This window comes from Salvia hispanica, chromosome 2, assembly GCF_029641045.1.
Source record: "Salvia hispanica isolate PSC_SH4W2 chromosome 2, Shi_PSC_v1, whole genome shotgun sequence".
NCBI lineage: Eukaryota > Viridiplantae > Streptophyta > Magnoliopsida > Lamiales > Lamiaceae > Salvia > Salvia hispanica.
In genome coordinates this window covers 11,728,219-11,754,395 of record NC_142693.1, presented here as the reverse complement: position 1 = coordinate 11,754,395, position 26,177 = coordinate 11,728,219, and the positions used below count along the sequence as shown (strand labels likewise).

Sequence of the window (26,177 nt, the reverse complement as noted above, 5' to 3'; positions counted from 1 at the left end):
TGGCAGCGAGGCGATCCGTCGGCATTGGGAGCGCCTCATGAGGGACTGCGGGCACTTCAACGGTATTTATTCTAACTTGATGACTCACATGACGAGTGGCCAGAACGAGCACATGGTCCGAGATGAGGCCATCCGGATGTATAGTAGCCAGTACTTGTCGACGAAGGGCTTCAAGTATTGGAACATCTACGATAAGCTGAAGGATCTCCCCAAATTCCGGACGGGAATGCACGACGCGCTGCACGGGAAATCGGTGCGCTCGCGACTTAGCGTTTCGGAGAGCGAGGGGAGCGCGGCCCACATCGACTTGAGTGGGGATGGTCCGCACGAGCGCCCGGAGGGAGTGAAGAAGGCGAAGGGGAGGCGGAAGGGGAAGGGCGCAACGTCGGAAGTCGCGTCGGAATCCGTCATCGACTTAGAAAAAGCCACTTATTCGAGCAATGTCGCCAATCTGACCCAGATGTACACGCTGTACTTCACCGGCGGCGGGACCCCTGAAGAAAAGGCGGCCCTCTGGAAATGCATCCAACACCTGCAGAGTACGCTGGGGCTCGATCCCGACGCCCCTCCGGCCCCTCCGTCTTAGATTTTTTTTTTTTAAATCTTTGTTTATTTGCGTTTTTTATTTGTAGTTTTTTTTTTCTCGTTGTATTATATTTTCCAATGATTAATACAACGATGAATTGTTCATTATTAGTCTATTTATTAAATACATTTGTAGGGAAAATTAAATAATATAAAAAATAATGATGTAAAAATGAAATGTTGAGTTAGGGAGAAATAAGGGAGAAATAAGGGAGAAACCAATGTAGCACTTGGCTAAAAACTGGGGATAAATTTTGGTGCTGATGTGGCGCTGATGTGGCAGGAGTTAGGGAGAAATAAGGGAGTTTTTAGGGAACTCCATTGGGAGTGCTCTAATGTCGAGATGAAACAACTGGCTTAAGAATTTAAAGTTGCTCTATATCCAAAGATAGGTTTTTAATCCTTTGGTCAGTTGATGCAGAATGGACGACTCTCATATCACTCGAGGGAGAGAGGAGCCCTATATAAATAACCACATACTACATAATTCAAACATAATTGTGCTTATTGACAATATAGTTGAGTAAGAGAGAGAATGGAGGAAAAGAAGGCCCTTTTGGCAGTGCTTGCGATACAGCTAGTGTATGCAGGCTATTTCCTCCTAACAAAGCTTGCATTTGATGTTGGAATGAACACTTTTGTGTTTGTTTTCTACAGACAAGCTGCTGCCACTCTCTTCCTTCTCCCCATTGCCATCTCCCTCGAACGGTACGTATCTACTATGCATTAATACATAAAAAAAAATAATTAGGGTTTCTTTTTAAAATTCTCTCTATAATTAAATTGAAATTTTTGCAGGAAAACTGCTCCACCGTTGCCTCTCTCTCTCTTCATCAAGATTTTCATGCTCAGTTTAATTGGGTTAGTATCTCTCTCTAATCTCTATCTCTATCTCTATCTATCTCTTTCTTTTTCTCTCTCAAACTTACTATCTAACTAACTCCATAATATTATTTGCAGGATTACTATGAGTTTGGATATAGTGGGTGTGGGTTTGAAGTACACGTCAGCATCTCTAGGGGCTGCCACTTCCAATACACTGCCTGTTATTACTTTCTTCCTTGCACTGCTGTTAGGGTACGTTATACTCATTTTCTTCCGAGACAAGGCAGTTGAGTCGTATTTCTTTTTAGATCATTTCAAATTAATTGAATTATTTCATTTTTTTTACAAAAAATTTTATCCCCTCTATTTTATTCAAATCTTGTGCTAAAAACACATTTCAACTATCTTGGAAAGATGGAGCATATTTTATCCCTCATTACTAAAAAAATTTGGGGATAGTGGTAAGAAAATAACTAAAATTTAATAACTAGGTGCCAAATCTCAACCAATAAAGCAAAAATAGAAGAATGAGATTAAAACACAGAGAACATTTTTAGATATCAATTAGGTAACTTTAAATTCTTTATGAACTAAAACGATCTAAATATGACCTTTGTGTTTGGTTGTTTGGTTATGTATTAGGATTTGGTTATTTTTTCAACACTACTCATGCATATATGTCCTATACTCCTACATATTATACAATTCATTCTATCATAGTTCATAAAATTGAAGGCGCAAGGAAACACAGTGACGTGCCTTTAATTTTTTTTTATTTATTTATCAATAAAAAAAGGTAGGAAGGATACTAGGGAGGGGTTTGTGTTGCCGATCACGTGATTAATTAATCAACGGGGATAATTCTTTTGGCTTGAAGAAAAGGTTGTTTTGATTCTTGATTATTTTTTTATTCGACTTGTAGTATAAAATGAGATGAAACTCAAACATCCAACGAATTAAATTCATCAAGTGAAGGAATCAAGAAAAAGGTGCATGATCCCCCGTAATTCTATGTATAGGCTTTTACATTGGAAAGAACCCTAATAGGAAAGAAATAAAAAATGATAAAATTATTCTTGAAATATATTCTCGTCATATAGCTAAATATTCTAAATTCTATGTTTCACCTCATCAATACACATTTGTAAATATTGTAATATTATATGCATTTACATCAATATTCGAGTTCTTTCCCGATGGTCATATTCCTCACTTTCTAAAGTGTGTTTTTTAGTCACAAAAGTTGGGAATAAAGACTAATAGATATATTCACTAACCCCACAAAATATAAGTATAAGCCATGCATGTTTCTCTCTAGGAATTAAAATTAAATTAAGAATGATTAATATCAATATTCAAGAATGCCAATTAATTGCAGGATGGAGAAGGTGAAGATAAGAAGTAGGGCTGGAGTGATGAAGATTTGTGGAGTAACACTTTGCATAGGAGGAGTAGTGACCATTGCCTTCTATAGAGGCCCTTTCTTTAAACTATTGCTTCACCATCACTTGATTCATAACCATCTTCAACAAATCCAACCACATTTGCCTCCTCCAAATACTTGGATCAAGGGTGTATTTCTCATGCTACTTGCCAACTTATGTTGGGCCTTCTGGCTCGTGTTACAGGTCCGGTCCATCGCGTATATTAATCAAATAAATCATGTATTTTGATGTCTAGTTAATCCTATTATGTTTATTGTAACAGGGGAGAGTGTTAAAGAGTTATCCATCAAAGTTGTTGTTGACAACCCTACAATGCTTGTTAAGCACAATACAGTCATTTATAGTGGCAATATGTGTTACAAGAGACCCTAAAGATTGGCAAATTGGATGGAACATAAGACTTGTGTCGGTAGCCTATTGTGTAAGCCCTTTTTTCTTTATAGCGAATACGAGATTGACACATCGACATTCAACTGATGACGCATCCACAAAAAAAAAACTAATCTTTTAAGGTACAAAAAATGAGACGCAATTACTAGCGTTTGAAATTTTTGAAAAATAATCATAATTTAGGATGCAAAAGAAAGTATCACTAAATTGAGGACAAATTATCTTAATCTTTTATTTTTTTAGGACACTTCTCTTTATGTCCTCTAATTTTAGTTAGGACACCAACAATAAGACATTTATAATGCGGTGGTTGTATAGTTAATAGCATTAAAAAATGTCTTTAGCCGTTCTTTTTATTGGAGTGATCTGTTTTTTTTTTGGCAGGGAATAGTGGTGACTGGCTTCACATTCTACCTTCAAACATGGGTTGTTGAGAAGAAAGGTCCAGTTTACCTATCCATGACCACTCCATGGATCATGGTTTTCACAATCATTCTATCAGCATTTGTTTTTGGAGAGATCATTGCTTTGGGAAGGTAATTATTTTCTAATTATGTGAGATTGAAATGTTTTTAATATGTTGACTGAAATGTACACGTGGCAGTGTAATTGGGGCAATTCTACTAGTTGGAGGGCTCTATTTTGTCTTGTGGGGAAAGGCTAAGGAAGAAGAAATGGAAAAGGAGGAATGCCAGCAAATTGTAGATGTTGAGAAAGCATGTGAAGGTTCAATGGGGCAGATGACTACTGCCACTTCTACTATTAAATAGGATCAAATTATATGGTCCATGTAAAATAAAATCTAATTAATACTACATGCTAATTTTAGTGTTTCATTTTATGTATTCATTGTGGTCATCATTACCATATCAAGTGTATACTAGGTAACAGTAGGAACATGTATAAAATGTACGTTTGATATATGTGTGTGTCAATATCAATTGTAATATTATCTTGTGCTATCAAAATTTCGTATTTTTTCTCTTGCCTTCCCCTCCCTTCCATTAATTTAGTGAGTTTTTTTATTTGTTTTAGGGATATCTCAGTTAATACAGTGGCAAAATATGTTTTATATGTGAGAATAAATAGTAGTGTAACATCTTTATAATTAGTAAATATAACATATAAAAGTGAATGAACGGTCAAATATAAGGAAAGCCTAAAAATATATAGTAGAAATGTCTGAACAAAAATGAAAGCTAGAAACAAGCAATTCCTTCTATAAAAACCACATACCCAATTTTTCCCATTTGCCGTCTCTGATCCAAGCAAACGAGACCTCTTCTCGCTCTCTCCGAAAAACTTGGTTTACAGAGAGAGTGAGAAAATGGGAGGGTGTTCATCCAGGTCAATGCTGGAGACCGTGGATCTCGAGGACGAGCTGGATCCTCTTCCGGCACCGGAGAATCAAGAGACTCCGGTCAACGTGGCTGAGAAGGTTAAACTCTACGCATTGTGTCACATGACCAATTAATATTCTTTTTCCAATATTTGATTTGTATTTTATGGGTCTTGTATTATATATTAGGGGCGATCAACTGCTAAATGGTGCATTTGAAAAATGTCAACGCAAATTTAGTTAGCATATTTATACCTTTATGTTCACATTAAAATATATATACTTTCTATGTCCGTCATTTATAGCCCTATTTTAACTCAATACGGGTTTTATGAAATTGTTTGGCTCTGTGAAGAAAAATATAGAAATGAGCTAATGGAATGTGAGTTTCACTTTTATATATTAATTTTATAATAGAATTGTGAGTGTAATGAGTTAGGTGAATGGTATGGTCCATCTACTTTAGAATGGGAAAAAGTAAATGAGATTTTAAATCACGGACATCCCAAAATGGTAAAATGAGACATTATTTCACGGGCGGATGGGGTATATCTCAACACAAAGATCTAAGTATTTTAACAAGATTTGTGTTGACGTACTAATTTAATCGTGTTGACACTTTTTATATGCAGAGTTGACAAGTTATCGGTCTAATAGGATACTAGGTTTTGCATAATTTTATACTCCCTTCGTCTCATAAAAGATGTCACATTTTCCTTTTTAGTTTGTTCATGTCACATTTACCTCTTTGGAAAAAGTTTTCTCTCACATAAGTATAAAAAATATATTTTTTCTCTCTTCATTTAACACATAAAACAAAACCTTCTAAAATCATGTGCCGTCCTAAAAGTGTGACATCTTTTGTGAGACGGAGATAGTATTAAAATAAATCCTAATTTTACATAAAAATTAGGGCCAAATAAGTACTTTTATCAAAAATAGATGGTGGAGATCTAGGATTTTTGGCTGGTATTAGTTTAATACTATAAATAAGGCGTTAAAGGGTAAAATAGTTCCATTGATAATTTGATATACATACATAATTTAAAACAAACGCACATTTTATAGGCATTATATACATTGCACTTGAATATTAAACCAAGCTACATATTTCATTACACTAAACCTGTTTGCAAATTCAAAAACACATACGATTTTTTAGTATCATGCACATTGGGCATTATGTGCATTGACATGGGATGGGATACTTCGAGAGTTTAGAAATTATATTTTCGTGCAATTCTTTTCACCTGAATGTATGCAATTGAGATTTAGTTAGAATTCTCGTAAAATTACCTTTAATTTGATATTAATTTTACGTGAAAAAATAATTTAAAATTTAAAAAATTATAGTATAAAATTCAATTATTTAGAATTATTTAAAAAAAAATTATGTATTGCCAACTATCATATTGATTCTCATTTATCATATACTCCGCATAACATAATTTAAACGGTTGACCACTCTAATCTAATGGCTCTAGTTTGACTTTAGCCTGATGTAAGAATGTGTTTTGATTAGTATTTTGATTTTGTTTGAAATCACCAGATAAAAAAGTTTTCATTTAATCTTTTATTTTGATACTTATCATAATTGATAGAAATTTATAAGGTTTCATAAAATTAATTAATTAAAAATGGGTGGTCTATAAAACTTAGTGGTTTCACTGAATACCGATATGAAATATTGTTATAGTTATCTTTCTTTCATTTGCAAACAATTATTAACAATATCGTTTTATTTTAATTTCTTCGCGTAGACCGAAGAGGAGACGTGCTCGATCGACCTGGACGTCACACCCGAACTCGATGTCGAACAGATGAAACAAGAAGAGGTGGAGGTCGAGGAAGCTCATGAAGCCGTGAACGTCACACCTGAACCTGAGCTCGAACAAGAAGAGGTGAAGGTCGAGGAAGCTCAAGAGGCTGCGAACGTCACACCCGAACTTGAGGTCGAGCAAGAAGAGGTGGAGGTCGAGGAAGCTCAAGAGGCTGCGAACGTCACACCCGAACTTGAGGTCGAGCAAGAAGAGGTGGAGGTCGAGGAAGCTCAAGAGGCTGCGAACGTCACACCCGAACTTGAGGTCGAGCAAGAAGAGGTGGAGGTCGAGGAAGCTCAAGAGGCTGCGAACGTCACACCCGAACTTGAGGTCGAGCAAGAAGAGGTGGAGGTCGAGGAAGCTCATGAGGCCGCGAACATCACACCCGAACTTGAGGTCGAACAAGAAGAGGTGAAGGTCGAAGAAGCTCATGAAGCAGAGAAGGAAACAGCAACAACCGAAACCACCGCAGAAGAGAACGAAACACCCGAGGCGGAAGCTTCTCAAGCAGAAGAAAGCCGTGAACCCGAGGAGGAGGCCGAGACCATAGAAGTCAAGGCAGATGCAGATGAGGCAACACAAGCCGAAGAGGAACAGATTGATGTTGATGAGTCCGAAACCTTCGAGGAGGTTGAGAATGACCCCGAGGAGGCCGTGGAGGAGGAGGAGCAATTGCCTGAGACTCTGCGGTCGAGGGTTAGGGGGTGGATTCAGGGTTCAATCCACCGTTTTCCTCTTCCTTCACAAATCTCTAATTTCAAAATTCCCTCTTTTTGAAGAATCATAGCTAACTAGCTATTTGCTTCTTATAGTATAAACATTTCAAGATGGTGGTGGGTTGAGCTTTTAAGCTCGTGTGCATCATGTAATTTTGTTGAAGTAACATCTTAATTAATCAATATATAGTTCTAACGAGGAATCTTGTTTTAGGTGCACATATTATATATTATACGTGAGCGTTATTCCTAATTAATTGAGCATTGATCGTGTTTAGTCTATGTTTGCATTTTTTTTTATTTACCTCATAATGTTATTGGCGTCATAAATTTTATAGCTTGTTATTGACTTATTGCCTCACCTCAATTTGGGATAGGTTACCTCAAAATATTCATAATTATGAAGTTATTAAAATTGTTAGGAATCATATTCCTATGATTCATTTTTTCATGCATACATCATTTTACTTGTCGGTTTTACTTTCTCGTGAAACAAACATGGTCTTATTGTTAAGCACAAACACTACTACATTAATTCTAATGACCATTTATATAAATTATCCACTAGATTATTTACCTTGATGAAATTTTAATAAATAAAAATACGAATGTAATCAAATGTAAACTCTATGTCATGTACAAACTCCAAGTTATAATCTAGACCGTTAGATTTCAAGATTTGATGTCAACAGTTGATATTTTTTGTTGACTATATTTGTCATCTGTTGATATCAAATTTTGAAAAATCAAACGGTCCAGATCATAATTTGAAGTTTGTAGGAAATATGTAGTTTGCATTTTATCAATAACCAATAAAAACAAGTATTTCCTTCGTCCCAGCTCAAGTGATTGATTTCTATTTTTGCCGTTGTTTTGCAAAGATGATAGTTAAAGTGGAGAGAAAATAAAGTAAGAAATAGAATAATATAGAATAGAGTCGTATCTACATTATTCTCTTACTTACTCCATTTTAATTTCTATTCAATTTAACTATTTATTATCATTTTCCTCGACGCGTGCCGAAAAACAGTTAATCACTTAAGATGTGACGGGGGGAGTATAAACTATAATCGAACACAATGAAAACATTTAATCAATAACCAATAAAAATAAGTACTCCTCTATAGCAAGAGCAAGAAATGCAATTTTGGCCACATTTTTAGCGGCGAGGCATTGCCCGGAATAGTATCCCTAATATTCCCGCCTCTGTAGCTTTAAAAGTTTTAAGTAGGAACATATTTTTGGTCCGTGCATGAACTTGTAGCATTAAAATATCTGAGTTCCATCAAAATTCGATGTAATATCATTTGAGTTATTTATTGTTTCAAACTCTTTTTTTATTAAAATACCCTTAATCCCATGAAGGCAGTTCAGTCTATTTACTAGATCAATTCAAAATCGGAATTCACTCCTTCCCTTTATTAATTTTTTTAAATATGTGTAATTTTAAATTGCTAGCGACATTTAATACTGCTATATGCGATGCATTCTTCAATGTGCAGACAATCAGTTATCTTTCGTATGCACATGAATCATGATCCTTATGTATCTTAAAAATACTAATATCACAAAAAAAGTAATTGAGCCCTAAAGAGTATAGTATAGTGTATAAGTACACAATTTACAACATTTATACAAAAATAATAGCTCGACATACATAGTTGGCCTCTTTCTATGAGTGAAAATAGTAAGATGCTAACTTTACACCAATTGTAGTCACAGGAACGATATGAGGCTCCGGCGGAAGCTGTTGTGCGATCGCCGTGGTGTGAAGTTGAGCCCGAACATCTCTTTGTGGTGCGTCTGCCCGTGTTCCGTGGAGCTCACCAGCTTCGCCACCAGGAATGCGCTGTCGCTAACGTGCTCCATGTCATCCGTCTTGGTCCATACTCGGTACGCGAGCTGCAGGCGTCTAAGCTTGGTGTCGAGGCCGATGCCCCACTTGAGAAAGAGGCTCTCCCGTTCTTGCTCCGATAGCTTCTTCGACATCCTCTTGCTCAGCATTCGCCTCTCCTCGCGAATCGCCTTCATACTGTTTGTAACATACATACCATCCGATAGTTATACATTTATACTACTTCTGTCCAAAAAAAATAGAACGACACATATTTAAATGCAAAATGGGACATACTTCATTAGAAAGAAAAAAATAACTTACTATAAATAGATAGAGACTAATTCTGGTGGACGGCCAAAATAAATGTAGCAAAACAAACCATTCCTAGTAGAAAATTGACATAAGTTGGGAAAGGGGAGTCACCTTAGAGCCAAGGTTAGACATTGCCCGTTGACGACGGTGTTCTCGCCTCGAGAGAATTTGTCCCTCAGGAACTTCATCCTCCTCATCTCAACCTCCATGTATATAGCGTCCGAAGCATCGCCCCCTTGGAAGAGCACGAAGAAGTAGCTCCGGTGTATCAACGAGACATTGCAAGCGTGCCAGAGCTCGACTATCTCTCGTTGGAGCCTCCTGAACTCAGCAGCCCAGTTCGAAAGACCTCTGCACTCGTCCACGATCGGATCCAAACCCACATCTTTAACATCCCTCTTTGGAGACTCATCATCAACTTCTTCCACACTCTGCATCATTACACAACATCTTATATATACAAAACAAGAAATCTTATGATTCTTGACAAGTTTAAGAAGAAAAAAAGCATGATATTCACCTGACACTTGGTATGTATATCTTGGGATGGATCCATCTCGATATCGAATGTGTGGTCGGGCGAACACCGAGGATCCTTCCTTGATAGATCTCGAACCAAGGGAGTAAAGCTCAATGGGGACTGTTTCTTGTCAAAATCCACATATCCTCGTTCCGATCCCAAAAAAGACGTGATCTCACTAAAATCGAGCCAAGGTGAATTCAAGTCTGCAATCCTTGCTCTGCAGCTTCTGCTCTTACTCAACTTGAAAAAGGTTGCTAAGGGTGTATCTTGATCCAGTCCTTGTGTCGCACGAGACAGGAAATCAGGTGACTGAATCGGGCTAACTTCCCTCGCTTCCTTAGATGGAGGAGACGACGAGCCTTTCTCTTCATGTTCCTTCGACTGTTCCTCCATTGCACAATCATTCTCCTTGATCCCTTCATTGTTTTCGGATGGTGATAACACGGCTTGTACGTGTTCGTATACATATGGAATCACCTCTTCTTGAGGGAATTCAGAGTCCCCTTCTAAACATATGGAATTGTTGTTTGTAGCATCAAGCTCTTCTGTCTCGATGCAACGCACTTCCTTGCATATATCCTCCTCCGACGTTCCATCACTTTGCTTCTCGATCTCCTCCCAACCTTGGTCCGAGTAACTGTCGCTGGAGTTTGAAGCTAAGATTATCGGGGATGCACTACCAAGCACCATGTTCTCGTCGAAATATGGGACTTTCACTATTTGAGCCTCTGAACTCGTCCTGCTGTGTCCCTGTGAGCATGATCTCGCATCACCATCCGAGGAATGTGGCGTCTCCTCTTCTGACATCGTACTGTCGGGTGATCTTTGTACTCGCAGATGAGGATAGTGTCCTGATCCTTCCTAGAGAACGAAATCGAGAAAGAAGTGAACAAACGACAAGGAAGGAACGAAAAAGGCAACGTTAGCAAAGTTTGGTATGAGAATTGCTACCCGTGTCACGGATGCTTCCTTTCCGATTATTTCCAACAAATCTTTCACTTGTGATTGGGCGACGTCTCTTTGCAGAATAACCTCGTTCAACTTCTCCTCAAGCTAGAAGTGAAATCATAAACACTCAGTATTATTAGTGAAACCATAAGATTCACACTATATCTATTTCAAATTTCAGACTAATATATATCTTGATTGCCTCATATGTTCAGCATGTATGTAGTGATCAACGAGATAATAGGTCACGTTGTAACGGTTAAAGACATCAAAATTGGTTGTCAACGCGAAAATGTTTAGTACCTCAGTGATTTGAAGGTCTTTCTCTCTTAGCATCGCAGAGTAATTTGGCATGGACATAGTGGATTGAGAATTTCTAAGCTCACTCTCGAGTCTTGCTATCTCCCGTTGCAAATACTTGACCAGAGCTTTGTCAGACATGACCACGTTAACTTGCGCGTTGGTGGTCACTTCCTTTGCACAGCTCGCAAACAGAAGGGTGTTTCTTGATTGCTCAACGTGGCTGCGTGCAGGGCTCATTGTGCAAATGATGGCGGTTCTAGCATTCCCCCCTAACGACGTTTGCAAGATTCGCGTCAGCTTAGAATCTCTGTAAGGAATGTGTCCGCCTCGTCCCGTGCTGCATCATAATGACACGAATCAAATGACGATAAATGAAAATTGGAAAGAGAGAAAGAAGTACGAAAGTGTGAATACCTTAGCTTGCGAATGACAGTTCCTAATGTCAGCAAACTGCGATTTATGTGACACCCTTCTTTCAATCTCGTCCCAGCTGAATTAGCTTGCGATGCTCGTTCACTTCCAGCAAGATCGACGAAATTCTATTTCACGATGAACCAAAAAAGTCCGATTTCAATGAGAAAAAAAATGCATAGCATTTGGAAACATCGGTTATTCACAACTAGTTCTCCTTTGTTTACATACCACAGCAGCTGCAAGAGCGGCGCTGTCCCTGCCTATAAACTCACGGGGCGAGCTTTCCACCGTCTGCAATAACGTAATTCGTCTCAACAAAACATCGTCTAAAATAAGAGATTTGACCACACAAGATTCATAATGTTTGTTGACATATAAGTTCAAGAAAACACGAGGAAAGTGAAGAAACGGGCATTACCAGTCGAATAATCTGGTGAGATCTGGAGCTGACTTCATTAAGGGATGTCTCTCCGATTTGTCTTTCAGCTGCAAAAGTAACAGAAGATTACACTCAACTTTGGAGTTCGTTGCAAGATTCCAAAATCGACTAAATTTCTTACCTTCGCATATAGACAGCAGCTGAATCACATGATCCCAGTCCCTTAAGGTCTCCTCTGTGAGCTTCTCGACCACCGTCCCTCTCTAGCAAAAGCAAAAATGTCGTCTGTCAGGAGATATTGAATAGATTATCGAAAAATGCAGACCCGGAAAAGGGAATATTCACCTCTGGATCATCCAAGAGCCTAAGAGGAGTGCTGTCTACACTGAGGAGGTCACGGACGGACTCATTATAGATTTCCAAAGCAGAGAACTTCAACACGAAATCTCTCTCCGGATGCTGAAACAACATAGTTAGTCGAAGAATAACACAATTCTCACCAAGAAATAACACTGCATTTGCCATTTTGGCATTACCTTCTGTATATAATCATAAATGTCAGCTATTGCATACTCGGTCACTCCAGTCATTGTGAATGTCTTCCCACTGCTCGTTTGCCCATACGCAAAAACACTTGCTACACGAAAGTTTTTTATCGTAGTTTGGTTCAGATTTGTTCTGAAAGAGAGTATACATGAAGAGGACAAGGCAGGAAAACAAAATGGGGATAAAACTCACAATTCATTCCACTAACAACTGAAATGGCAACATTCTTGGCTGCTCTTTCGTAGACTTCCCTTGTCGAGCAATCGGGCCTAAACACCCTATCTATAAAGGAAAGGGGCACAAAAACACAGCACTTCACAAAGCTATTCTCAAATAGCCACAATATAACAGTAGCATTTCAATGCAACTATTTTCAGCATAACAATTACCTACTAAAACATCATCACCAAATTTAGAACTGAAATCTATAGAGAAAGCAACTTTCCCATTTGCCATAACATATCATGATCAATATTCTTACACAACCTCACTGAATTTAAAAACATCAAAACTAACAGTACACACACAATTCTTGGAAAGTTACAAGAGGACCATAAAAATTTCATCTTTTTACAAAATGTGAACTCATACACACAAAATTCTTGGAAAATTACTAAAAAAATCATCTTTTCACAAACAAGATCAAACCCAAACACACAAAACTATATGAAATACCAAAAAACCATCTCAGAACTATCAAGAAACAGATAAAACTCACCAAATCTATAAGCAGTTGGATACATGGACCTATCAGAAGCAGATACATTAACATTCTTGTAAACAACAGTGTTATCATTGATGCAATCCCAATCTGCAACATCATGTCTCAAGATCTCCTTCCCATTCAAAGGCCTCAAACGCACCGACACATTAATCCTCTCCTCACTGCCTCTCACCAGCTCCTCTTCACCTTCAACACTCCCCATTTCCCACCCCACAACTTGTGGAAATCACACAATCACCCCCCACAAAATGGGGGGGGCAAGAAATAAGCTTTCACAAGGAAAAGAAAAGGATGGGATTTTGTTTTGGAGCAGGCCAATGATGAACATGAGCTGAAAATTTAGCAAGGAGTCAATGGGAATATACTAATCCTTCTCATCAACCATATATGATGTGGGAAACCCCTTTAGTCTCATGCATTAAATTATGGATTTATGCAATTTTTCTTTGGCAAAGGGGTTGTGTGGTCCATATCTACAGACTGTCAAATGTCTCGATTCTCATGAATGTTTCCTAAGTCATTGCCTTCAAAACTTAAAATAATGTATGGATTAGGTTGAATATATGTCATGCTTAAGGATCAAGGATTTCTTTTACCTGAAAATTCGAGTAAAAAGATTTGATTTTTCCCTTTCTTTTTTATTGGGTCTTTGTCAAGGAATGTGTGTTTTTGCAAGAAAATGTGTCCCTTCTCTCTTTACGCAAAAACCCTTCTCTTCACTATTGAAAGGGGCATTCGAGTGAGAGGCTAAAGATTGGATCTTTGAAATGTAGTTTGGTTCTTTTTCTCTTTCAGATTAGAAGTGGCAAAACCATGAAATAGACTGTTAATTTAATTTTAATTTGTGAACTTTTGTTAACGTAAGCAACGGATTATAATAATCTCATCCAACTAATCCTCAATCGAATGTTTCATACTTTCATTTCATTACGTATGTGGAGTTGACTGAGCCTCGTTTTGCAAGTAATAATACTCCATCACTCCAGTTGAATTTGCTTGGATTTTTAGAAATATACTCCGTTCGGTTTCTATTAAATATTATATATTTTCTTATTTGGGTAGTTCGTAATGAATAAATATCTCATTTCACTTATGCTATTTTTAATAAAATGATTTTATATTTTACTAACTCAATTTATTTATAATTATTACTCCATAAAATTAATGGAGTAATAAAAGTAGAGTTGATATTCCATTAACTTTTTATAGTCACTTTCTTTCATAAAATCAAACAATTTCTTAAGATTGAAACTTTTTCCAACCACTTTCTTTCACAAAATCAAATAATTTCATAAGATCCGCACTAGTAAAATATGGGCATATATTAGGGACAGAAGGATTAATAGTGGATAGAAAAAAGTTAAATGTGAATCTGATTTCTATATACTCCATTGCTATGTTATTTAAAGACATTTTGACTTAATGCAAATTTTAAGAAATTTTGATTTTATAGAAAAAATAGGTAAAAGAAGTAGTACTAATATAAGGAGTTTTAAGAAATTTTGATTTTATAGAAAAAATAGGTAAAAGAAGTAGTACTAATATAAGGAGTGTGAGTCCACTTACTAAAAATGGAAAGAAAAAAGAAATGTGAATTTCACATTCCATTAACTTTTTTCTATTACTTTCTTTCACAAAGTCAAACAATTTCTTAAGATCCGCAAGTAAAAAATGAGACATCTATTAGGTTCCGGAAGGATTAATAGAAAGTGAATAGAAAAAAGTTAAATATGAATCTCAATGTACTCCATTTTTATGATATTTAAAGATATTTTAACTTAATGAGTATTTTAAGAAATTGTTTGACTTTATAGAGAAAAAAATACAAGTAAAAGAATTACTACTAGATGTAGATTATGCTATATACTCCTTCTGTCCGCGAATAGGAATCTCGTTTTTTTATTTTAGTTCGTCCGCAAATAGGAGTCCCAATTGATTTTTATTAATGGTAGGGTTCCACATTCCACTAACTAATTCAACTCACATCTCATTTAAAACTAATACATACAAGTACGACTTATATTCCACTAATTTTTTTCCAACCATTTTTCTTAACATTTCTTAAAATCCGGAAGGAGTATAATTTTATAATTAAAATGTAAGGAGTAAAATGTAGAGGAGTGTGTAGACCACTTACCAAAATGAAAAAAAAAATGCAACTGTATCTTTAAATGGCGACGTTTAAAAATGGCAAAACACGTGAGGTTTTGGCAGACGAATGAAATGAGTTAATCAAATGTGATGTATACTTATCATTTATAATAAAGGTAAATTATGAATCATAAACGTGGACTTACCGAAATGACAAATCGAAAATCCTAATCGAAGATGGAGTGAATATATACTTACATGCAGTTGCAAAATTCATTTAAATGATACTAACTCCGTCCTTCACTATATCTGTATGCGTTTTAAGAAATATAAAGAAAAATAGATTAGAAAGAGTTAGTTGAATATATATCTTACTTTTATATATTAATATTATAATAAAATGAATTAGTAAAGTATATTAATATTATAATAAAATGAATTAATAAAATATGAGATATACTATTAAATATTAATATTATAATAAAATAAGTTAGTAATACTATATAAGATCCACCACCAATAATGTGAGAATCTAATAAAGGATAAATTAAAATGAGAAATTGAGACACGACATGTAATGGAGGCGAACGGGAGTGATAAAACTGATAAAAGAAAAAAGAGATAATGAGTTAGGATCTTGGTGTGTCGTTGGTGTGACAGGGATGTCCAAACATGATTTATGATTCAATAAAGTTTAAATTATTATTTTCTCTTCTGACTTTTTTTCACGTATATTTGCTATATTATTATTTTTTTATAATACTTTTCGAGTCTAATTTTTAATGAGCATGATGGACCATCATACCGACTTTTGGGTAAAATCGCCCTTGGGAGTATATTAGTTTATAGCTATATTTAATATTAATTTTAATCTGTTGGTATAGATCTGCTCGAAATAAATTTCAATTTCAAGAATTAATGCGGTCCTGCTTTACTTTTAAATATAGCATAGATTCAAGTTGCATTTCATGAATAATTAATTGGAATGTACACAGTGGCTATCACAATGGTTTACAAAATACATTTCATATACTATTGATGTTATATTATATAGTAGTCACTAAAAAAAAAAAAAAACTTTTAAGGACACTTTTTAATTTAATTAAAAACATTTTTTTGTTTCTAAATAGCTTATCGACATTTCAAAAAATATTCTTAGTGGGAGTGTGCCAAATATAATCAAGGATGCTTTTAAATAGCGTCGGTGAATTCATTAGAGAAGCTTTTGAAATTGCATTATGTTTAATGCGTCTCTGGATCAAGGACACATTTTTTTGTGTCTTAAATTTTATTTATTTTTCAATTTTTTGCAACGCATGTAATTGCGTCTCTAATTTACTTATTTATTGAATATATATATGTTGTAGTGAGTACTTATATGCAGGGGTGGATCTATATTGAAAGAATAAGGGGCAAATGTCCCTCATCAACATATTTTAGTTATACTATTTTATTTTTCAATTCTTTAAATTTTTCAATTTCCTTCATATATACCCTCCTCAAACTCCAAAAATTTCTTTATAGTATATATGTTTTTGTCCCTTCTGAATTCACCCCTGCTTATATGATCTGTTATAGATATAAATATGCATACTGATAAGAAATATGATTATGAAGTATACTACTATTGTATAATTTTATCAATTGACTTATAACATATCATCTTCTTTTATTATTCAAGAACCAATCCCTCCTAAGAATGACTAAGCATAATATGTTTCATACTTTTCTTAGAGGAGTAGTTTATTTATATTCAGCCAACTTTTAATAGAATAATAGTAGTACCAAATTAAGTCCAAAAAATAAAGCGCGACATTACTCATTAGTGATAATTGTCTTTGACATAAATTCTGTGCATGGTTAATTATAGGCTGCACATGGCTTCCTTATAGTTCTTTCATTATAATAATAAAACCGGCCCATGTACTTCAAATTTAATAACGAGTATCATATAATTTAATAATGATGATAAAAAAATTGGTAAAACGCCGAAAAATTACAAAATTTTATTAAATTCTGGTCAATTCTATGATTTTAAAAAATTAATCAATTCAAATTATAATTTTATATTTTCCTAACTGTCTCATTTATTTATATTTGGAGAATATTGTGTATGATTTGAAGCTGGAATCCATGATTTTGATTTTTTCAAATTTGCATCATTTACAAAAGCCATAAATTTTAGTATGAAAAATTCTAGATATAAGGTTAGGGGTGGGTAGGGACGGTATACCTTACCGAAACCACCATATCGTATACCTTACCGTAAATACGGTATGCGAAAAAGCCATACCTTTACCTTACCAAAGTTTTCGGTATACCTTATTTTCGGTATGACAAATTTCCATACTGATACCGTACCTCATTTTCGGTATACCGTACCGAAATTCGGTATACCTTACTTTTGCGGTATACCTGACTTTCAACATCAATTAAAATAGTAGAAAATTAGAGTTTTTAGAATATTATTTATATTTTATAATTTTAAAAACAAATTAAATATAATTTATTCATAATTATATTTATATTTCACAATAGATTTTATAATTTAAAAATATATAAAATATATTTTATATGTAATTGTGTTTATATTTTTGTGGTTTATACCTTAGTTTACGGTATATACCATAATTTACGGTATATATCGAATTTCGGTATGCAGCGGTATACCTCGGTATTTGAAAATTCATACTGTTACCTTACCGGAATCTTTCGGTAAGGTATCATACCATACCGAAAGTTACGGTATACCAAAAATTCGGCATTTTCGATATTTTTTCGATACGATAAGGCCGGTGTTTCGGTATTTTGGTATTTTTCCTCAGCCCTATATAAGGTTAGGCTAACATGATTTGGCTTCCCTCAAATCTAAACTAATAGAAAAATTGAGAAAAAATGTCAAATTTTACTCATTTTTCTCTTTCTGTCTCGAATACTTCTTCTCTTTCTCTTTTATACTTTACTCGTTTTTCTCTTTGTGCCTCCTACTTTACTTATTTTTTTTCTCATTTCTTCTCTTACTTTACCAATTTCTCGTTAAAATCTGTATTGTACATCCATAAGGCCTTTTTTGGTGGATGAATTATTTAATCTCATCCTGATGGTCTCCTTTGAATTTATATGATTTAATTTGATATAAATTTTTATTTATTTCATTTGTACGTGCCAAGTTTTATGATATAGTGTAAGAATTAATGAACGAATAGATATAATTTATCTCACTCTCCTCTATAATTTTTTTCTCTTTTTCTTATTTGTCATTCCTAAACCCCTCATTTAATTAACCATGTTTATTTAAATTTCTTTAATAGTAGATGTTTTATATATTTTCTATATTGTCAATTGCACACATATTATAGTACTGTAGTTTCTTTTTTCAACAATGAGAACATAGTTAATAATACTCAGAAAATTGATAATCGTTTTATTTTCTTACTACAAATATATGCATATCCTACCATTTTAGTCATAACATAATAGATTCTCATTATCTGTTTCTTTTGGATTGAGCTTGCTCTATAAAGCATAGACATCCATAAGACATTTATATACATTGAATACATCATGAATCTTTTACAATAAACGAACGAGCTTTTTCAATACTATTGCTCAAAACCAATTATTCTTGATTCACAACCAATGAAGACTAGCCATGATGCATGTGCTATGTATAACAATAGCTAACATTGTTATGGAATTAATTATCCATTAATCATATATGAATATAAAAAACAACAAAATATAATAACAATAGCTAACATTGATCATGGACTTGTTATGTTCCAAAGAAAAGCTGCTAAAAGAAAAGAGTTGTGTAGTGTGGGGACATAAATTTCTCTTCTTTGACCAAAAAATGGCTTTACCCCATGTGCATGTGCTATGTATACTCCCCAATCATCATTATATAATTCCTAATGTAATTACATGTGGCATTGATAAAAAATATAAATAATACTCTATAAGAAAATAAAATAAATAAAATAGAGTATTAAGATCATATTCTTACACATTATTTATTTCGAGCATACTTGTGGTTTTTAATACTTAAGTAATATAATGTTTTAAATGAAAATTACCAATGGGAGTACTAAGTAATTAAAATTCAATCCATCAATGATTGTGGCATACTAAAATCCAACTGCCGTGTTTGTCCACATTGTATACTGCATTTTTTTCGTATACAAAATAATTTTGGTGGAATTATTCGATGTTCACATGATTTTAAGTAAAGACAAAATTTTGATATAAGTATTAACTCTTCTGTAGACTACTTAAAATGAAAGTGATTAAATTAAACTTAAGTAAATTGGTATTAATTCGTTTTAGTTGCGTAATTTCTGTCTGTCCATATGTTAACGCAGCTTCACGTACAGGCAAGTGGAATATAATTAAATTTCAATCCCAGAAAGTAAGTACACAAATTATTTCCCGACATATATGAAATCATTGTATATTTCGATGTAATGAATTACAAAATAAGGAAATTATTATTAATAATATTACAAGTACTTTTTTATAGGCAAATAAATAAACTTAGATCACGCCACAGTGGACTATAACTCGAAATTTTTGGTCTCGGATATCAACCACTATACTATTAGCCAACTCACGCACAATTATTACAATTACTCAATCACGTGATTGGTAGTAAAAAAAATTTAACAAGTAATTTTTAAACTTTAAGAAGAAGGAAATAAGAGCAAAAGCTGTATAAAAAAGACCAAAGAAGGAAAGTGAATAATAAAGCACGAGAATTTAAAATTTCAAACTCATAAAGTCTGAAAAAGCTATGATTATAAAGTGGCTAAAATAATAATTTTATCACCGTTATTAAATAATCGTACACAGAGTCATATGTATTTGCATGGTAAAATTGGACTACATTATTAATTAGTAGATCTATAAACAGTGAAAATGGAGCTGTCATTTACTCTTTCTAACTTAATACTGTACTACATAGATAAATAAATAAAGAATGTGAGGTAGAAATTTGTAGTAGTTGATGTGATAATAGTTAATTTAATACACCTATCTAAATAGGCTGATGATTGAATGGTCGAAATTCTGTTGAAATTTATGCAAAATGACAACTATAATTTATTGTGGTCACATGACAATGTGTAAAACACTCATTGGCCCATTCCAGATTTAAATTTCATTATATATATCAGGAGTTTGTATGAATTTCCACCCTCGCCATGGTCTGAATATTAAATAAAATGATAAAATTTAATTTTTTCATCAGAAATTTAAGAAAACATTTGATCAAAGATTTATGCTAATCCACGATTAAATAAACTATGATACTAGTATATTAATAATCTAATAAAAACTCTACTAAACCATTCGGCTGTCCAATTTTTTTTATATAATTCTACACATGATAGAATGCGATGGGTTTTCTACTTGAACGGGCCTTACTCTTGCACAAGCTCAAAATATGGCCCATTGGATCATTTAATAGACTGGCCCAAGCCTTTTCTAGTGCATATTAATATTTCCCCTTCAAAGTGACATCTACATGTATACTTTCTCTGTGAGACAATTCGATAGTAACGTAGATTGTAAATACGCAATTAGTAAAATAGTAAAAAGATAAAAAAAAAAAAGTTTATTTAGATTATTGTTGCTGGAGAATAAGGTTCTTATTAAATACTCCCTTCGTTTTGCGATAGTGGATGCGTTTCTTTTAGACACACAATTTAAAGAAAGAATTGAATTAAGTGAGTTAAGTACATGTAAGAATCGAGTCCACATTCAGTCCAAAATTTAAAGATAGAGTGCAGAAGAGAAGAGATAGAAGCAAAAGGAAACTAGCTATTAGAGTTGGTTAGTTAGTTAGGAAATAGCCGTTGGAGGCTCTTGATTCTTGTTTCTTGTTGTGATTCTGTTAGTGGCAGTTACCACTATTGTATCAGATACAAGTAGCTCGATTACTTGTATTTTGTAGAGTAAGAAATCAGTCAATAAAGAGAATCACTTTCTCCAGAAATCCTCTCTTCTTTTCATCATAATTTTGTGTGTGTTCTCTGTGTGTGTGAGTGTTCATATTGTGAGTGTGTGAGACAATCAAAGAATGTAAATCTTACTTGTGTAACAGTAAATGAAGAATAAAAAGAAGGAAATTAAAAAGATAGAGAAAATAAAGTAAGAGAGAAGAAATGTGTTTACTTTTTACTAAAAATGGGAAATGACTTCACCACTATGCAACGTACCGAAATAACAAAATAACTCCACTAATAGAGGGAGTAGAATCTTTCCATGAATGGATGTTGACAAATACTTCCTTCGTGCACAAAAAATAGTCTCATTTGTGGACGGCACGAATTTATCGATGAATTGGTAAAATAAGAGAGGGAGAGAAAAATTAGATCAAGTAATAGAGAGGAGAAAAAGTGAGTAAAATATGAGAGAAAGTTTAACTCCCTCCGTCCCACTTTAGAAGTCCCGGTTGAGTTCGGCACGGGTTTTAAGAAATATAAAGGAAAGTTGGTGAAAAAAGATAGTGGAATGTGAGTATATTAGTTTTATAATAAAATGTGAGTGGAAAAAGGTGAGTGGAATGTGGAGTCTATTACCAATTATGGAATATTCCAACAGGGACTCCTAAAGTGAGACACCCAAAAGTAGTAAACCGGGACTCCTAAAATGGAATTGAGGGAGTAATTTTTATAATATGATTTTTTTGTAGACACCCACCCCAAAATAGTAAAATATGACTATTTTTCATGGACAAGGAGAGTTCATCTTCTATGAGACTAATGAAAGTGAAGATAATAGTACTATATCTATTTTTATGGAACGTGGGTGGTATTATAAATGGTTAATTGCCAATCACAAAGTTTGAATAAATTTTGATTTATTCCATATCTTTCCATATTTGAATGACAATCATGATAAATGTCCCATTTGATCAAATTTATGCTATCTTCTAGTTTCTTAAAGGTTAAAATTACATCTTTTAGTAGTTTACATCGTCACAATAATACACATTTAAGTCACCGTAACAATGCCAAAATTTTACACGTATAGCATCGAATTTTACTCCAAAAATTTATCATGGAATCACTGAGAAAATTTTGAGACTTCATAATTTATTATATTCAAATTTTAAAATGTGCAAATTCAATTAGAAGTTGATCAAGTGATTTTATAAACAATCAACCGTTTTATAAAAAACATTTATATGCTGGCTATATATTTTATTAGAGTATATGTGCATACTACTATTCTAGATTAGGTTAGACTATTATTATTATTATTATTATTATTATTATTATTATTATTATTATTATTATTATTATTATTATTATATTCATAACTTTAGTGTTTGAAGAAGGCAAAACACATCCTTAAATCCTTGTACTTTGATTGTTTATTTCAATAGATCCTTATACAATTTTTTTGTTTTAATAAGTCCTTGTACTTTTATATTTGATATATTCAAATCCTTATTTAACGAAACCGTTAACTTTTCCGTTATAAAATGACACATCATATATTAATTATTTAAAATATTCCACCTAATATCCAAAAATATAACATAACATAAAGAAAGAGGTAAAACAAGAGGAGTAGCACGCCGGCCTAGTGGTTAGAAGGAGCGGAGTTCACGGCGTCGCGGACTCTCCGAGCTGCTGACGCTAGGTATCCGATTAAACTCGACCGGCGGCGGTGGCGGAGGCATTAATTGACGGATGATTTTCTTGGCGGAGTGAAAGGCGAGGGGTTTTGGGGGTCGAGGCGATGGAGGAGGCACCAGTTGACGATCGTGGATCTGAGGGCGAGATTGGGGATGATGGTGGAGAAATCTGTGGCGGTGCCGGTGAGAGTAGAGTGGAAGGAGAAGGAGACGCAGCTGCGCTCGAATGTGTGGCCGGAGGAGACGATTACAGGATCCGCCATGAGAGCGCCGGAGAGAGGGCAGAGGAACTCGGCCGGAATTTGGACCTGCTTGAGCGCAGCGATGAGGAGGATTTGTGGTAGGAGATTTTCCAGCGCTGCTTGCCGCTCCCCATTGCTACAAAAAAATGGCGCTAACGGAGTGGGAGATTAATGCAGAGAGAGATTGAGGGAGATGGATGAAAAAGTGATCGAATTATTGTTTTACCACTTTTTTTTTTTATATTTTCCAACTAGGATATTAGGTGGAATATTTTAAATAATTATGATATGTCATATTTTTAACGGAAAAGTTAACGGTTCCGTTAAATAAGATTTGAATATATCAAATATAAAAGTACAAGGACTTATTAAAACAGAAAAATTGTATAAGGATCTACTGAAATAAACAATCAAAGTACAAGGACTTAAGGATGTGTTTTGCCTTTGAAGAACTACTATAAGTATATAATGATATGATTATAGTTTGTCTCTGCAATGACACACAACCCACATTAGGCTGAACATTTCGAATTAATTAGAGCAAGATTTTATCGAGGGCCCCCATCTTCCTCCTATGGAAAAGTTGGCAACCAATAAGAGAGAGACAAAAACCTGATCAATCAAAGGGACACAAATAAAAGGTGTGGTGAATTGGTGATCTGAGATATTCAACTAGTGGGCACGAATCAAAGTTTCACCTCCAAATCACCAACCCCACATGCTCAAAATTCCAATTTGTGGCTCAACATCTTCTGTTTCAATACATTTCTTCTTCTCTCTCTCCTCATGTCCCACCAACTTGTTTCTTAGTAGTCAATCACTGTTTGTTCCAATTGCTAGCAACTCTCCTACCAAACAATTAAACAAATTTGTCCGGCAATTCATCTGTTTTTGTGTTAGTGGGATACTATTTATCTTCATTCTTGATTTTTTTTTTTTTTTTTTTGTGTGTGTGTGTTGAGAAATTTTAATGGTTGTTGTTTGGTGGGAGTAATGAAGTATGAGGACGCTTTGTGACGTTTGTGAGGGCGCTGCTGCTGTGCTTTTCTGTGCTGCTGATGAGGCTGCTCTTTGTCGTGCCTGCGATGATAAGGCATGCTTGAATCATTTGTGTGTGTGTGTGTTTTGGACGTTTAATGTTGTAAAGGTTGAATCTTTTTTAGGTAGGGTTGCTGAATTTTGAATAATTTGTGCCTCTTTGGTGTTTTCTTGATTTTAATTTGTTGTAAAGATTGAATCTTTTTTAGTTGGGCTTGCTCAAATTTGGATGCAAAGTGCTGTTTTTGTGCTAGCTTTGGATGATTTATGTGTAATTAATGTTTTCTTGACCTAATTTAGACATGAATTTCCCAATTTGATGATGATGATATGTTAGGCCAGGAGAAATTGTTGGTTCATTTCAGATGTTGTGACTATCTGGCTCGATTTTAAAGATTCACACAAGATCCTAGATTTTAAATCGTTTTCCACATGTTAACTTATCCCTATGTTAACAATGTTATTGGATAAGGAGCTGTTTAGTTTCATTGTGTGTCTCTCTATAAATTTAGCAAATTCTTCATTGTGTGTTTGATGTCTTTTTTATTTGGCTGCTCTAATGTAGACATGAATAACCTAGGTTTTACACTCAATTAGGCCAGGAGAAGATTGTTGGTTTATTTTAGTTGTTACTATTTTCCCAGTTAATCAGCTAGCTCGATTTAATGATCTTCAACGAGATCCTCAATTACGTTGTCATATACTAGTATATATTTCTTATACATACATACATATATATGATATAGGAGATTCTTGAAAATTTATGTAGGTTCACATGTGCAACAAGCTTGCTAGTAGGCATGCAAGAGTTGGTCTAGCTAGCCCCAGCGACGTTCCACGCTGTGATATATGTGAAAATGCTCCTGGTATGCATGTGTTCCCCCTTGTACTACGCGTGATGTTTCTTGAAATTCATGCTGAGAGTCTAGCATGTTTTTTCAGCCTTCTTTTACTGTGAAGTGGATGGCAGCTCCCTCTGTTTGCAGTGTGACATGATCGTGCACGTTGGTGGTAAACGAACACATAGGAGATTCCTCTTGCTCAGACAGAGAGTTGAGGTTTGTTTGATCATACTAAAATCTATCTGTGTCGAACGAGTTGCTCTAATTAAATCTTCGTGTTGATGCATAGTTTCCGGGAGATAAGCCTGGTCTGACTGGCGAGCCCGTTGTACAAGGCGTGGACAAGAGAGATAACAACCACAACCACTCGCGGAGATTGATGGATGAAGATGATCAGCAAATTTCTCCTTCTGCAGACTTGGATGCCGGTGCTGCTGATAGAGAAGCTAAGAACGGTGCAGGAATGATTGATTTGAATATGCAGCCTCATCGTCTCCACGGCCACGCTGAAAACAATCAGGCAACCTAACCTAAACCCAAACAAAGAATGGGATTTGACTTGTATTTCAAGAATTGACAGTGAGGATTGATTTCTAAATATGGTTGCTTTGTAGGGGTGATGCTTTGAGAAGGGACTTGCATCGCTTGAGATGGGTTTGCTTTTGGATCACAGGGAAGATGAAGATGCAGCATTGTTTCTCTGAATAGGTTTGTGGAGAATGATATTCTTTGAGCAGTGAGGGTAGTTGTATAGCTAGAAGAATGTGGTCGAGCAACGAGCAACAGCAACGGTTGCTTTTGTTGCTAACTGTGTAGAACTAGCTAGCTAGCTAGCTTTGTTGGGAGCAACTTGCTCTTTGGAAACATGTCAAGTTTGAAAATTGAAACCATGGAGTATGTGTTTTTTGGCATGAGATTTGTGTTTATTGATTGCTGCAACTGTTAAGTTTCTTGCTTTGAGATTTACTAGTTTGTTTCTCTCAAAAATAGCAGAATATAGCCATATATGGGGTGTGGTTGCTAAGGTCTGATGTAGCCTCTTGCCCTGGAATAGGAGGACTTGTTCTGATCGAGGACCCCGTGCTTGACTCGAGGCCTCATCTTTAAGAGTAAAGTTGTATGAAGTCTTTGGCATTTCAAATCGGGCTAATGGCCAAAAGAATAGCAAAGTTTGGTCAAATTCTGATCAATCACACAACTTTAAAAAATGGCTAAG

The 26,177-nt window shown here is 34.8% G+C and overlaps 4 protein-coding genes across 5 annotated transcripts; 3 read left to right on the top strand and 1 right to left on the bottom strand.

Moving 5' to 3' along the window:
* Window positions 1–1,109: 1,109 nt before the first annotated feature.
* On the top strand, window positions 1,110–4,230 carry LOC125201954 (WAT1-related protein At5g64700-like). The gene is made up of 7 exons (XM_048100259.2): window positions 1,110–1,293; window positions 1,384–1,446; window positions 1,546–1,662; window positions 2,789–3,038; window positions 3,118–3,276; window positions 3,630–3,781; window positions 3,850–4,230. The coding sequence occupies exons 1-7, from the start codon at window positions 1,121–1,123 to the stop codon at window positions 4,013–4,015; spliced, it is 1,080 nt and encodes a 359-aa protein (XP_047956216.1). The 5' UTR covers window positions 1,110–1,120; the 3' UTR covers window positions 4,016–4,230.
* A 278-nt stretch (window positions 4,231–4,508) lies between these two features.
* On the top strand, window positions 4,509–7,319 carry LOC125201955 (uncharacterized). Its single transcript, XM_048100261.2, has 2 exons — window positions 4,509–4,683; window positions 6,345–7,319. Exons 1-2 carry the CDS (start codon window positions 4,573–4,575, stop codon window positions 7,179–7,181), a joined length of 948 nt encoding a protein of 315 aa, XP_047956218.1. The 5' UTR covers window positions 4,509–4,572; the 3' UTR covers window positions 7,182–7,319.
* Window positions 7,320–8,685: 1,366 nt separating this feature from the next.
* LOC125201446 (kinesin-like protein KIN-7E) lies at window positions 8,686–13,516 on the bottom strand. Its single transcript, XM_048099558.2, has 13 exons — window positions 13,101–13,516; window positions 12,575–12,664; window positions 12,373–12,473; window positions 12,182–12,295; window positions 12,018–12,099; window positions 11,876–11,943; window positions 11,686–11,748; window positions 11,458–11,582; window positions 11,044–11,380; window positions 10,744–10,845; window positions 9,790–10,653; window positions 9,381–9,700; window positions 8,686–9,152 (listed from the first exon to the last, which is right to left on the bottom strand). The coding sequence occupies exons 1-13, from the start codon at window positions 13,306–13,308 to the stop codon at window positions 8,837–8,839; spliced, it is 2,790 nt and encodes a 929-aa protein (XP_047955515.1). The 5' UTR covers window positions 13,309–13,516; the 3' UTR covers window positions 8,686–8,836.
* A 10,246-nt stretch (window positions 13,517–23,762) lies between these two features.
* LOC125206765 (B-box zinc finger protein 19-like) lies at window positions 23,763–25,872 on the top strand. 2 transcript variants are annotated; one of them, XM_048105997.2, is made up of 6 exons: window positions 23,763–23,976; window positions 24,081–24,174; window positions 24,889–24,985; window positions 25,062–25,177; window positions 25,251–25,481; window positions 25,576–25,872. In XM_048105997.2, exons 2-6 carry the CDS (start codon window positions 24,082–24,084, stop codon window positions 25,579–25,581), a joined length of 543 nt encoding a protein of 180 aa, XP_047961954.1. In that variant the 5' UTR covers window positions 23,763–23,976; window position 24,081; the 3' UTR covers window positions 25,582–25,872. The 2 variants fall into 2 exon arrangements, with proteins under 2 accessions (XP_047961954.1, XP_047961949.1); XM_048105992.2 differs by lacking the exon at window positions 23,763–23,976 and having other exon boundaries at window positions 23,999–24,174.
* Window positions 25,873–26,177: the final 305 nt, after the last annotated feature.